The sequence below is a fragment of the Dendronephthya gigantea genome, unplaced genomic scaffold (genome assembly GCF_004324835.1).
Source record: "Dendronephthya gigantea isolate DGI-Jeju-01 unplaced genomic scaffold, DenGig_1.0 000001F, whole genome shotgun sequence".
Lineage (NCBI taxonomy): Eukaryota > Metazoa > Cnidaria > Anthozoa > Malacalcyonacea > Nephtheidae > Dendronephthya > Dendronephthya gigantea.
This window is the reverse complement of record NW_021163011.1, coordinates 5256549-5271385: the sequence shown is the minus strand read 5'-3', so window position 1 is coordinate 5271385 and position 14837 is coordinate 5256549. Positions and strand designations below refer to the sequence as shown.

The 14837-nt window shown below is 35.7% G+C and overlaps 4 protein-coding genes across 6 annotated transcripts; all 4 read left to right on the top strand.

Moving 5' to 3' along the window:
- Nucleotides 1-460: 460 nt before the first annotated feature.
- Nucleotides 461-11328, top strand: LOC114529873 (probable G-protein coupled receptor No18). 2 transcript variants are annotated; one of them, XM_028551454.1, is made up of 4 exons: nucleotides 461-506; nucleotides 7452-8995; nucleotides 9389-9510; nucleotides 9676-11328. In XM_028551454.1, the coding sequence occupies exon 2, from the start codon at nucleotides 7461-7463 to the stop codon at nucleotides 8610-8612; it is 1152 nt and encodes a 383-aa protein (XP_028407255.1). In that variant the 5' UTR covers nucleotides 461-506; nucleotides 7452-7460; the 3' UTR covers nucleotides 8613-8995; nucleotides 9389-9510; nucleotides 9676-11328. The 2 variants fall into 2 exon arrangements, with proteins under 2 accessions (XP_028407255.1, XP_028407246.1); XM_028551445.1 differs by having other exon boundaries at nucleotides 9366-9510.
- Nucleotides 2592-4787, top strand: LOC114529889. The gene is made up of 2 exons (XM_028551465.1): nucleotides 2592-3566; nucleotides 3678-4787. The coding sequence occupies exons 1-2, from the start codon at nucleotides 3338-3340 to the stop codon at nucleotides 4286-4288; spliced, it is 840 nt and encodes a 279-aa protein (XP_028407266.1). The 5' UTR covers nucleotides 2592-3337; the 3' UTR covers nucleotides 4289-4787.
- LOC114530973 (germinal-center associated nuclear protein-like) lies at nucleotides 5601-6873 on the top strand. The gene has a single exon (XM_028552601.1). The coding sequence runs from the start codon at nucleotides 5833-5835 to the stop codon at nucleotides 6871-6873; it is 1041 nt and encodes a 346-aa protein (XP_028408402.1). The 5' UTR covers nucleotides 5601-5832.
- A 786-nt stretch (nucleotides 11329-12114) lies between the features above and the next one.
- On the top strand, nucleotides 12115-14607 carry LOC114528166. Of its 2 annotated transcripts, XM_028549784.1 has the most exons (3): nucleotides 12115-13231; nucleotides 13677-13954; nucleotides 14472-14607. In XM_028549784.1, exons 1-3 carry the CDS (start codon nucleotides 12337-12339, stop codon nucleotides 14538-14540), a joined length of 1242 nt encoding a protein of 413 aa, XP_028405585.1. In that variant the 5' UTR covers nucleotides 12115-12336; the 3' UTR covers nucleotides 14541-14607. The 2 variants fall into 2 exon arrangements, with proteins under 2 accessions (XP_028405585.1, XP_028405575.1); XM_028549774.1 differs by having other exon boundaries at nucleotides 13677-14607.
- Nucleotides 14608-14837: the final 230 nt, after the last annotated feature.

Sequence of the window (14837 nt, the reverse complement as noted above, 5' to 3'; positions counted from 1 at the left end):
TTACAAATTTCCTATGCATGCAGGCATTCACGACATTAAAATAATTCGTCGCAATAAAATTTAGCGGAAAGAAAATTCGCCAACGTCGGTGTAAATCCACCTTCAAAAAAAACTAATAAAAACGGGTAAATTTATCAGAACATTTTTAATTAACACATTTTAAGAAATCATCAAATAATGTTGTCATGTCTTCATAACGAGTGCTCTGATGACTCTAGATTGTTTGGTGCAATAAAACTGGCTTCATAATGATTTTTATTCACTTTATTAAATTTGACTTTCTCCCCTTGGTTTTAATCATGCAGGCAAATCTTGGTGTCAATTAGTTTTATCTTGCGTATGAGCTAGTGTAAATGAAATGGCAGTTCAATCATCAAAATATTAATTAATATTTAACAGTTTTTGAATAAAATGCTACAATTTAGTTCAGCAACATTCATTATATCTACAACCAGTTGCAGGCCGCTTTTAGTAGAGAAGAGGAGGAAGTTCGCGTGAACAACAAAGCAAGTAAAACTTTTTTTTTTATATATTTTAACATGGACACACATATACTAGATTTAGAGGATCAGACGGCATTTGGACTTAGCAGCTAGTAAAATAGTGTTAGGCAAACATATACGTCTATCCATCAGGACATGATATATATTGAGAACTGTGGCTGCATTGTACTCTTGACTCTGCTGTGCACTTGTTGGCCGCAAATTATATCACTCATTATGTTTCCCAAAACAGAAGTTCTCTTGAACACCCAACGGCCAACCCCTAACCTGTCCTTTGATTCAATATACTAATACACAATGACTCAGTACAGTTTGAATGTAAATAATATCTTATAGAATTTATACAATACCTATACCGCACATACTGAAAATTTTCATTTAATGTTTTGCCCAAACTAGTTATTGCCAATGCTATTTATGCCTATATGGTAGGTTTTTTTAAAAGCTTTGTTTTTGGTCTATATTACGCTGCCGATGAGAAATTATTCCGGCGATATTCCTCTGCACTGCCAAAGTCAACAACCAGTTTTTTATAATTTTCTAGTGAATAGACTTTCTGACTTTTCATATACGGATATAAGTCGCATTTACCGCAGAAAAGTTATAATAATGTATGTAACTAGCTAGAGGTTTGGGTGTGTTGCCTTGTCAATTCAAGATTTAAGAACATCAAAAAACATCTACTAATAACGATACGTTAAAAATAATTAAACGACTATATATAGTACATATGTTGATTTATAGAAATTATGATAAAATTACATCGTATACATGACAGCTCTGACATCTCCTTTTTGTATTTCATACGGTGGCACGATCCAATTTTGTCGGATCAATTTTGTCGGATTTGACGTATGGAATGAAGTTTGTTACTGATAAAGCAGTACAGCATTGGTTTTAGTGGAATTGCTGCCCATATACATTGCAAGTATACATTGACATTGCATAGTCAACAGACTATAAAACATCTATCAGAAGTGAATTGTTCGAGTATAATTATGCTGTAGTTGATCAACTTGATCACCATTTTTTGACCGAAATGTGGTTGTATTGCTTATCTTGCCTTAAAATCGACAGAAGCAATAAATCACATGCATGTAAATCGTTGGTTATGAGACATAATTCGGATATGACTGTTAAAATTAATGTACTACAGAATATGTGCCAAAATAATTGATATTTCCTGTGATAATTGTGTATATGTTTCCTAAAATATCCAAACTAATTGGTAAACCTATTAAATAAAACGGTTCTTCTGAATCAGGCTCAAGCTTCCATTTTCTATGATCACGATGCCTTGATCATATCGGGCCATATCGAGGGTACCGGGGATAAATATTTTCAAATAACCTCGCTTGTAAGGGACAACATGGAAAGTTTGACTGAGATTTCATATTGTAGACTATATATATGAAAACTTATTTGAAGAAATTACCCTTGCATGCATAGTTGTTTGAACAATTTGAACACGTTAAAGATGAAAGCATAGCAAAGTTGAAATAACACATCATTTCAACCAAAATCAGTAGCTAAATATATTTAAACACGTACTCACAGTATATTCGGGGGGACAGATATTTCAAACGATCAGTTGAAAGACCTCTTTCCGTAGACTCTTAAGCCGTGTACGTCGAATATCCAGCCCCATAATGTATGTAATGCAACCGCATGGGTCTTGAGCATTGAAAGTTGAAATTTCAAATTTGCCTCCCAAATGAGCACCTCACCCTTGATTGCATTGGGCAGATAAAATTTGCATTCAGCGAAACGATTTCAAAAGAAAATTGTAAAAGTTTTTGTCAGTAAAAACAATGTCATACACAGAGCTATTATGACTTTTTCACCAAGATTATTCAACGATATTTGCTCATTTTTCTTCTTATACAGAGCTAATAGGCCGTCAGCTGGCGCCCCAAAATGTTTCGTTTCATTGCACACCCTGCTAAGCTAAAAAATAATTACATACTCTTGTGGATTAAAATACGCTGAATTCAAATATGAAAAGTTCCCGCTGATACACCCTGCAGTTTTTTTGTATTTGTCGCTTGAAGTCGTCAAGATTCGCTGTTTCAAAATGCGATTCGGCCAAAATCACATCTCTCAAAAAGCCCCTTTTAACAATCAGGTCATTGAACGCCTTCAAGTTCGGGCAGAGTTCGGGTCACTCTGAAATATACAAAATAGCTAGTAATTAAATTCTTCGTAAACAACATGGCGGAAACAACTATGGCATGCATTATTCATCACTCTATAAGTGATACGAAACCTGATCAATTAAAAAAATTTACATCCGTAACATTATCCAAATTCTTCGAGTGCAGAAAAATATGGCTTGAATTACAAGGCGAGCAAAAGGAAATGGCGGGAAAGTCATTCGAATATATTTCCGAATCGGATGGACGGTTAAAGATATTCCTGGTACATTTGATCAACTAGCTGACCTTATCTTGAAGAAAGTTATCGGTGTTGCAAGGTTCAACAATTCAAAACGAGTAGACTTTGTATCGGACAGGTACCCTGAGATTAGCACAAAGAATGCAGAGAGGTTAAATAGGGCAGCTTCTGGCACGCAATCAGTTACAATTCTGAATGGTAATCAAAAAGTTCCAAAACAGTGGAAAAAGTTTTTAAATGTGGGTCGCAATAAAGAGGAACTTATCAAATTTTTGGTAAAGCAATGGAAATTAGTCCCTGCCTTTGCACTGGAACCAATTGAAGAATTGTATGTAACCTGTTCTGAAAAGTGTTTCTGCTATAAACCACGGGATGGAAATACTTTGGTAGTTGAAGAAGTTCTACAACTTACTTCTGACCATGAAGAAGCTGACTCAAAGATGTTTTTACATGCAAAGCATGCAGCAGAATTTTCAGACAATGTTGTAATCAGAAGCCCTGATACTGATGTCTTTATTATCGCCTTAACACTTGAAAGTACCATTGATTCCAGATTATTATTTCAAACTGGCACAGGGAACAACTTAAGGAACATTGATGTTAATAAAGTTGCTGAACACTATGGTGAAAAGTGCTGCAAAGCACTTATTGGCTTTCATTTATTCACAGGTATGAATAATATAATTTTTAGCGAAAGAAAAGCTACATAACTCTTCATAAAGATTTGGATCAGATTCCTTGTATAATTGCAATTTGTTAACCTCAATCTAACTCCCATAGGATCCGACTCGACCAGTGCATTTTTTGGAAAAGGGAAAGCAAGAACGTGGCAAGCTGCTAGAGCTGATGAAGAGTATTTGGATGGTTTCAGTAGTTTAGGAGAGGAACTGGATGTATCAGAGGAAGTGTGTGCCATCTTGGAAAAGTATGTTTGTAACCTATATGGCCAACCGGATGTGTCGTCAGTGAATGAAGCCCGTTACAAGATGTTTAAACTTGGAAAATGCTCAGAAGAATCTCTTCCCCCGAATTTGGACAGCTTACAGCAACATGTGCTCAGAGTCAACTATGAAGCATACATAAGAAGACGATCAACCATCAACAATATTTCTGCACCGTCACCAAATGGGTATGGCTGGACTCTGGATGGTAGTAAACTAGATATTAAATGGGGGCTAAAAGAATGTGCTCCAGAGAGTATTTTGGAGTATGTAATGTGTCGATGCAAAAAAGGTCGTTCCACCAAGCGATGTTCATGCCAAAAAGCAGAGTTACCCTGCACTGAGCTATGTCAGTGCAGTGAGTGTAAAAATGTCGAAAGCAATGCAAATGATGAAAGTGATATTGATTATGGCTCGGATGAAGATGATGATCAGGATGATGATAATTAGTTCTGTTATTCTGCTATTAGTATGCCCTTTTATATTAATCCTTTATTTGGCATTTAAAATCTCCTTTTGCCTAATGTACATGTAATTATGGTGTTATACAGGGTGTATAAAAAAAGGCAATCACTTAATATTCAACCTTTTGTACTGTTAGCAAATCGATATTCATGAATATTATGTGCTTGCCTTATACACCCTGCACACTATAGTTTCCACATGACAGCAGTGACAAATAAAGAGATTGCAAAAGAATGTTGTGATTGTGATATGCATTGTAGACCATTAAAGAAAACAATGCAAAGTAGAACAAGACATGTCATATGATCGAACAACTCATTGTGGAAATCATAATTATTTGTATTAAGCAAAGTACTTTATTATGGGAATCCAAGGCAAATAATGAAGGCCAACAGTGACATTATTAAAAATAAAAATAATCACTATAAACTATACTGAGCGTGATCATATAAAGAAACTTTACGTACAGTTTATGGGCCATCCAAATGTTATGTCTTCAAGTCTTCAATACATAATTGTACAAATTAAGTAAATTGAGTAACATTGAAAAAATGTTTTGAAAAAAGCATTCTTGTATTGTAATTTGTAAATGCATGCATGAGAAATTGTAAAAGATACTCCATACGGTTTTCGCCTGTAATTCGAGCAGAAACCGGAACTCAATTAGAAAATATTCGTAGACAAAGGGGCTTTTTGAGAGATGTGATTTTGGCCGAATCGCATTTTGAAACAGCGAATCTTGACGACTTTAAACGACAAATACAAAAAAACTGCAGGGTGTATCAGCGGGAACTTTTCAGATTTGAATTCAGCGTATTTTAATCCATAAGAATATATGATTATTTTTTAGCTTAGCGGGGTGTGCAATGAAATTCATTTTCTGGCCATTTTTTAGAGTGCTAGCTGACGGCCTATAACAGCTCAACGTTAATTATTGTTTTAATCCCCAGTGGCGTAGCCAGAACGATAATTGGGGGGGCCAATATTCATATATTCGTGATACGCAGGATTAATTTCTTTTCAAATCAATTGTCTTTACAGTCTGTTAACATGAATATATGAATATGGGCCCCCCCAATTATCGATGCTGGCTACGCCACTGTTAATCCCCCAAGTATAAAACATTTGTTGGCAGTGTGACCAGATCTGGTAATTTTCAGTTACAGGTTCGGTCGGGTGCACATGGACAGCCCCACCTGATTTCAATAATTACCAAATAGTGTACCAAGGGCTTTACAATTAGAGGAATTTTAAGCCTTTCAAATTGTACCACAATTTACCAACGAAATCCAGTAAATCAAGAATCGCTTTGAAATTCTGTGTACGAAGCGATACAATAACGTAATCAACGAAGTGGAGGTAGAACCAGAAAGAACTTGTTTATTGTAATGTGTTAAAATGAGGAGGATTTATTCATTATAATGTGTGGTAAACACCCTGTTTCCCCTGTTACGATTTAGACGTTTGCGAATTTGGATAATATATTTTTGGGTTTGCTGTGGAGCAACACTTCAAAATCTGCATGCAATATGGCAGCCAGCGAAGAGCCCAAGTTTTTGCAAGGTTTATGCATGGAAATGTGTCCTAATCATGAGCGAATGTTACGAGAGAAACAAAAAAGGCTGCATCCTTTTGAAAGAGTTGAAAATGGCAGCGACACCGACATGAAACAGCCTGTCGACATTGTGGTAAAAAAATACTCCAGACCAGCAGCTGGAAAACAACTTGATCCCAATAACCTTCGTCCTGCCTCAGTCTTGGTAAAAACCATGAATTATCTTATGACAGACGTACTCAACAAACCACATCCTTGGTATTACAAATATGGATTTATCTCAGACAGAATAAGGTCTATAAGACAAGATCTAACTGCACAGAATATTCAAAGCTTTGAAGCTATCGATATTTTGGAGAAAGCAACCAGATATTATTTGATAATGGCTGTAAAATTAAGCCAAGAACCTCTGGAGAACTATGACCCGATCTTACACTACACTCACCTAAAAGAATGTTTGAGGAAGCTACTTGATTTGTATCAACTCCACAACAAAATGAACAAATCTTACAATCAGAGACGTCAGGCGTCATTTGAAGCTTGTAACTTGATCCTGAATTTACGTAGCGCAGACGTCTATTATCTTATTATAAGAATTGATGATCTCCTGAAAGAATGTAAAGAGATTCAACTCGCAATTCACCTCATAAAGTTACATCTGAATGGTAACTTTATTGGATTATTTCGTGCTGCATCAAAATTACCTTCTCTGGAGAGCTGTGCATTTTTTTGTCATATTCAACCAATTAGGTGCAAGGGGTTATCAATAATGAATACTGCATTTAGCAGTAAAAATTTAAGTTACCCATTGGCATTATTAGTGGATAATTTTTGTTTCGACTCTGGCGAGCTTGCTGCAGAGTTTTGTGCAACTCACAATATACTGGTCAATGATGGAAAAGTGTTTTTTAACAAAGGACAGTTTGTTAAAACAAATAAACATAAATCATGTTTGTGTCATAAACTTGTTGGGGCCAAAATAAAAGATGACATTTCTGATATGATTACCTGTTAAAAATATGGTGTCTAATGATTAGTTTGTTGTAATTTTTTGTTGCAATTCTTATTGACAATAAATATACTTATATATAATAGGGGACCAATTAATCCCTCCCAAGACTATTTATCTGCAAGATTGTTGGTATACCAATGATAGAAAACATTAACTATTACCTGGATTCAGGTCAAGCAGTGGTAATCATGCCAGGTTCATTCCAAGGCTTCTCATTTTCTAAAATGGGCAGTTCTAATTAGATAATTGGTACAAAATGCTACACCCCAATTTCATTGCTAGGCACAGCAGCGCCAAACAATATTACCGCAGATGTGAAGTAATTTGTTTTACTCTTTATTGCGACAAAACCCGTTATCTGCGCTCTAAATTTTCTAATTTCTGAACTATTTTGCAGTAGGTAGACGAACCGGTTGTCTTGTCCGGTTTGAGATTATACAAGTTCCTAAATGCTTTATTATAGAGACCTCGTACCAAGAGAGCAGAGATTGTGCAAAGCCAACAGCACCAAACCGCCGTTTCAGACTAAATCCCTAACTCCTAAGATTAAAAACACAAACGCTCGTTTTTTTTTCTTACAGATTTGAAATATGTCAGTTCAAGGAGCATTTGAAAAGCGATGTCTCACAGCTGGAGCTCCAACTGAGTTGTCTTTCATAACAACCAGTTTGTCCATGGTCTTCACTCTCACGAGTATACCTGGAAATATTCTCATAATTCTAGCTGTTGTTTTGGATCCGAACAAAAATCTAAGAAGTCCGTTCAATTGGTTGGTAGTAAATTTAGCAACTGCAGATCTTATCGTTGGTGCGGTGACGAATCCAATCTCGGTGTACATTCATATGAAGGAGGGATTGAATAAAAAGATAACATCTGGTGACGTGAAAGCAATTCATATGAGCTACTTCATCTCTTGTACTGCCTCAGTTTTAAGTTTGTCGAGTTTAGCTCTAGAAAGATATCTTGCAGTGAGAAAACCAAATACATATCGTACCAATGTGACTAATAAACGAATCATATTGACAGTGGCTTGTATTTGGTTAATATCCTTGAGTCTACCAAATATATATTTTGAAGTTGGGTACACTACATATGCGTTCATCTTCGCGAATTCCGCTGTTGCAGTAGCCATTGTCATCACTTGTCTAACATACACCCTTATGCTGAGAAAGGTTCAAAAAAGATCTCAAAACGTGTCCAGTAATAATGACACTGTTAGAAAAGCTCCCTATAGCATTCAAGCACCAAGTACGTCAGGACCGCCCCAAGATGAAAGATTGTCAACAGTTCCAACAAACACTCCAAGTTCAATCCTCAACAGTGCACGTCAGATGGAAGCCAAAGTCACCAGAATGTTTATTGTTGTTCTCATCGCTATGTTATGCTGTTATGGTCCTTCAACTTTATTTATTTATATCATGAATTTCTGTGAGCAGTGCAGTTGCATCACTCTTCATTGGTTCCGTGATTTGCAGTTCGTTTTCGTCCTGTTAAATTCATCCGTCAATTTCTGGTGTTATGCCGTACAGTCTCCTCGTTTTCGGAGTGCCTTTACAAAGATCTTGAAGATTGCAAAGCGAAATAATAGAAGTGAAGAATCAGGCTTTTCCGATATCAATAATATCCAAACCATCTCTTTCAGTAAAAGCGTTGAGCAAGGAGAAGACGTAAAACAGGGGGAAATAAAAATGGAAACGATAAATGCAGGAACTAGAAACAAAGGATTAGACATTGTTTCTTAAATATTTTTGCTGTAAATACATCAAAACCTGTCCTCTCCGTTTCTTAATCACATCGAAATGATCGAATAAACCAGAACTTTAAACTTAGTTTCCATTGAGGAAGAAAATTATCTTATGTATTTCACTGATGTTTTGTGACTTTTGTGCAGCAAGAGGAAAGTTTATCACTTCTTCTTTGCTGGTTTACTGATTAAAAGTGTAACTGGTATACTGATTAAAAAAATTATACACACTATATAAAATTATAAACAACGCGAAAAATCAAAAATGTCTTGCCCGATTTTAGGAGCGCCGGACATGCAGGCTAAATTCAACCATCGATGAAAGATTTATCATACGGATTCTGTGATTCAACCCACTAGATCTAAAAAATGATCGTAAAGGTGAAAGGGATACTCAGATTTTAATGCTAGGATTAATTGATTGTCATAGAGTTATCATTAATCTGCACTTCAATTGTCAAAATTAAGAAATGCAATGGTTTTCTACAAGGTTTTCATGTGCTATGCAGGCAAAAGGCAGAATACTTCTGCCACGTGGTGTAATAACGCTATTTGTTTTTCATGTTTTAATTATTTAAACTGTATATGGAAACTTGTATGGTCTTGTATGTGTATCCATAGCAATGATTTCATTTGCAACAATTTAATGTGCCTATACATCTGAAAGGGCCGGATGGGAATTTGCTACATAACCATATATTAGTTCTAGAAAAACTCAATTGCATTCACTTATTCCTCCTTGTATATATAGTTACTTTTGGGGCTGGCTTTCAGATAAAATTGGAAGAAGACTAGTTTCCTGTGGTGCAATGGTCGATGCAAAATCAGTGCAATGGTCGATGCAAAATCAATTGAAATTGCTCTTTTCATCAGGTTCATCACTGCTCTAATGAGAGGTACACATGTGTAGTGCAACCTTATTAAAAGCATCAAATTTAAAAAATAAATGAACTTATTATAAATAAAATTATTGAGCTTTATAACAATTAGGACAATAAAAAACTTTACCTCATATAGTCCTTAAAAAGGTTTTATGTTGCTTATTATTGATCACTGTTTAGGCATTCCAGGAACTGTGAAAGCATCTGTGGCAAAAATCTCTGATGAATCAAACCAGGTTCAATTATAATGTTGAAAATTACCACAGCAAATACACCTTTCAACTGTTATCTAAATACTGCACTGAATTGAATGAATCGAAACCCTCTTTGTCACTGCAGGCATTAGGTATGTCAGTGGAACTGACTGCATAGAATTCTGGTCTAATTATTGGACCTGCTCTGAAGGTGTTGTATTTTTAAGTCTTGTCTTTATAAAAAAATTTTAAATATAAATATAACCAGATTTATATAACACAAAATGTACAAATTTGAAAGTGACAAGAAAACTATGGAACTATTTAACAGAAACATGTATAAATTTTGGAGAATTATATTATAGAAAACCTGGGCAACCTAACTCTTAACAGTGAATGCCATATGGAACTACGTTTTTCTTATATTACTGGATGCATGAACTTGATAGGCTTTCACAGAACAAAAAGAAATAGTATTTTTAAATTGGCCTGGTATTCTATAATTGTACCGTATCTTTTAATAACCTTTCCGCTAAAAATACCGTGAACCTGGCATCTCAACTGTCAGTTTTTTACATCCGCATGTAGGATGTTTGCACATTGCGAGATTAAAACCTGGCAGCTCAACTCACATCCATCACACTCAGCCAGGAGCTTCATGTGACGACTGGCACTGGCACTGCCGTTCGTTTTTTAGTTAATTGAGTCCATGTTAACTAGCTAGGTTACCTTCCAAAATCAGCTGTCAATTATTCCTTCTTCGCAAATAGTATAAAGTGAAATGTTGCATCTTGTTTATATAATCAAAAAGGTTAACGGAGAAGCCATAGACTACATTTTATTTCAACTAAATAATAAAATGTTTCACCTTTCTCCAACAAGAAACTGGCACAAGCTAAAAAATATAGATGCTTCTGTGAAAAAGATTTTCTTGAAGCTCAGCTTGTTGTATACTTAGTGTAGTGCCAACAAAAACGTCACATTCGAGTGATTCGACTCGACAAACATGATTGGAGTCACTCGACAGAACGTAATAGTCATCCGTTAAACGGATGATGATAAGACGTTTTTTCTCTATGATTATTAATCAAGCTATATTTTTAAGGTTCTTTTTTGCAAACTTTGCTGACTTAGCTACTTCCCTGTCTGGTGAATGCTGCAACAACGGCCTTCAGTTTTTTCCTGGGTTTTTTTCAACTTCTTGAAACCTTAGCTTCACATGGGTATAAATATGATTTTTTGTATATTCACTTTGTATATTTATACTCCAAAATTAGTAAAATTAGAAATTTTGGTGGCAAAATATTGAAAAATGCAGAAAATTCTACACTGCGTGCAAATTTAAATACAGAAAAGGCTGGAGTGTGTGAAGATGGCGAATATTCTATACGTAGTATAAAAAAGAAAAGTAGTGTCTAGTGAGGCTTTTTTCCGCACAATACTAACTTGCACAATACCAATTTTCAGCAAAATTTTCCACCTTCACGTGGTAATAATAGGGAACTTAAGCATGTAGGACGGCAACACGACGACGACGTGGTTGGAATACTCGTTCAAATATATGTTATGGTAAAACGTTGTTGTATATTGTCAACTGTACCAATTTAATGAGATATAAGACGTTGAAAACATCGTGTTTAGGGACAATTTTATAAGCCTAATTTGAGGTAGCTTTCACTTGATCCTGAAATGCAGACGTTCTACATAAGACGTAATAAACGAAGTTTTGCCGTTGTAAACAGAACGTAGATCACGTCTAAAACTCCCATAGGTATTTATTAATTCATTTCTTTTCAATCAAGCATTGTATTGATAGCTGCCGTCGTTGTGTTCCCGTCCTACATGCTTAAGGTCCCTATTTTTCACATTTTACATTTCACATTTGGCAATGATTAGTGGCGTAGCCAGCCTGACGATTTGTCCCGCTATGTAAATTTCATATAGTTATAATTATTCATGTCTTTAGAAATTTATTGTTTTCACAGTCAATGAACACCAAAATATTAGCATATCGGGACAATTCTTCAGGCTGGTTACGCTTAATGACAATCAATTTGGAATGCTATTTCCCGCTGTACTGATGAATTTAATTAAATAGTCGATTAATAATAAAGTAAGCGTATTTGACATTTATAGCTACTCATCAATCTTTTGGCTGTGTTAAAAGAAAGATTAAAGACAAGGATATTGCTCAACTGCCTACCGGCTCGTTTTTCATCATGTATAAGAATGCTTATGTCAAACATTTATACACTTCTTGGTCCCCAACAGGGTGCTTATGGCATTCAAACTCCGGCTATTAAATTGTTACTGGCCTTATGGGTGATTTCAGTTGTTTTGGGTTTTTTGGGACACTTTGTATAACACTACTAGCAATAGGATGTGCTTGTTTGGACAGTTTGGTGTCACAAACACGAATTTCATTAAATCTCGGTTTTGCGAGGACATACATATAGACACCCCTACGGTGGTCGCATTCTTTGATGCTATTCTCTTTTCAGAGTTTTAAAATTTGCATACATTTACCTCTTGCCAGTTTTGGAATATTCCGTACGAACAATAACGGAAAAATACCTTCAGCCAAATTTATGCCACGAACACAGTCACAGATTTCACAAGCACTGGCAATTGGAGGCAAGCAAAGAGTATGCTCAATCTTCGTCCGCAGTATCGAAGGATATATTACCGTTTTTACAAAACTAAATCAAGATACTCGATATTTTTTATTATAATTGGTATCTTTTTGCTTTCGATATATTTCCGACAACATCGAAAGCACAACGTGTCATCTAAGACACAGAACAGTCGGTTTATAAATGGCTTTCCCATGATCTTAAAGATTGAAAAAGAAATAGCTGTTAAGGATAACTACTACCTGGTAACTGCTATAAGTTCGCATGAATTTATCTGGCTGTTGAAATTCGTCGATACGTTATTCAGTCATGGTGGTGAACTTGAATTGATAGTATGGAGCTTAGATCTTCGCGATTGCGAGTTTAATTACGTGAAAAATCTAAATACTCCATTTCGAATACATTTACACCGTTTCCCATATCATTTTCACCCACTGCATTTACGATACTACCATTTAAATGCAATAAAACCAATCGTTTTGGAATCTGCCTCTCTTACGTATGGTGAAATTATTTGGATAGAACCTTCTGTCAAATTACCTTTACAACTGGATAATATTATTGAAATCCTCAGCGACAAAAGTTTTATTGCAGCGAGTAGTTCTAATCCATCGCATGCAAGACATTGTCAGACGTATGCCATCGGCGTGAATTACATTCGGTTTAAAACCCTAATCGAAGCATGGGCACAATGCGCGAGAAAACGTTCCTGCATCGCAGCAGCATTGAACCGTACAGATCATCACTCTGTGGTTGATATGTTCTTTGAGAAACGCAGAAAAGACATGAGACTTCCTTGTACGGTATTTAATACTAAAGCAGTAGAAATTAAAACTGATGGAGTTCTAAAACAATGGGAAAGCAACAAAGAAGCCCGCTGCAAACAACACAAAGTTTGTGTTTTAACAGGTAAAGCACTCTAAGTTATAAACACTTTTCTAAATTTGGTTTTTCATCCCAGGAGATTTTGTCGGGGAGAGACAAGAAAAACCCCGTTGTAGTTGGGGCCAGATCTATGTAGTATTGAGCTAGTTAATAGTTAATACTAATATAATGATTGACACTTAGTCGAATATATATGGGACAATAATAGAAATATGAGAGTTAGTGAGTGAGTGAGGGATTCGGTAGCAGACAACAGCACAATAAAGAATATATAAACATCAAAGCGTGTATTAAAAATAATAGCGTAAAGAGAATATTAAAATCTATATACCTATATTTTTATAAAATACATTTTCTAAGGGGGCCTTAATTTTACTGGTTCCTTTTCCCCAAGTTTGGCCACGCCTCTGTTTCTTGATGGAACCTTATTAGATCACCACTGGACTCATTGAGATTTTTTCAACTATAGGAAGTCATAGAACGCAAGGATGCTTAACTCCACAACTGGCTCGTCTTCGCCAGAATAAACATAAATATACCGATCACCATGGTTATGCTTATATTGAAGAGGCATTCGGGTTTCATCGAAATGCTCCCTGTCACAGAGTCTGGGATAAAGTTCATGCAATTCTCAAACACTTGGCTGAATGTAGGTTGCTGTTTTGGGTCGATACTGACGCAATTTTCTTGGATATGGACAGAACATTAGAGTCTTTCTTTGATGCTTATCCGGGAAAAGAATTTTTAGTAAGTTGGCCACGCACGGATCGGATGTTAAATGCAGGTGTATTGCTTATGCGTAATACGCCTACAATGCACGAGTTTTTTCAAAATATAACAAATGGAAAAACTTGGAAAAATGACTGGTGTTCTCATAGTAAGTTCGAGCAAGCCGCTATCAGAGATCAATTGGATAGTGGAAGTATGGATGGGAAATTTGCAGTGGAACGCAGTAATATGTTACAAACGCTTTGCAGTTTTGGCAATAAAGAATGTGCTGTGACTAAGAAGGACTTTATTGCCCATTTTGCACCCCCAGACTGTCCGAAGTTACATGACCTTGTTAAAACGTTTTTGGACGATAACCAAAGTTTGATATGATGACTTTCTTGATTCTGAGAACATAGCACATGTTACACGATGCAATTTTTCATGCAACTTGTTTAATGTCAGATGCCTCGCAATGATTTTACCAATGTATTGCAATACCTATATATCTATCTAGTCTCTCAACTTACACTCATTTGTCATTTCGAAATTGCAGGAGGACTGCAACCTCGTTCCCAGGGCCTTTGTGAAATTTGTGATGTGTCTTATCACCAGTATCCGATAAAAGAGAACAATAAACAATATATGGCTTAATCTATGGGGGTTGATATCCACCAAAATTCATCCTTTTAATTACGCTATTTAAAATTGCATTTATGTATTCATTGTTTTTGATAATATTGCAATTATGATATTGATGCAATGCAATTATCAAGCTATTGCAATCATATGATGAATTTCATTCGGCTTGGCACTCAGAAACCAAAATTTGACTTCCGGATTGAAAAACGCGGGAAATGATAATTTGTGATTTGATAAATTTAATCCAAAGCGTGCTGTGTCTTTACAAAACTCGGTTTCT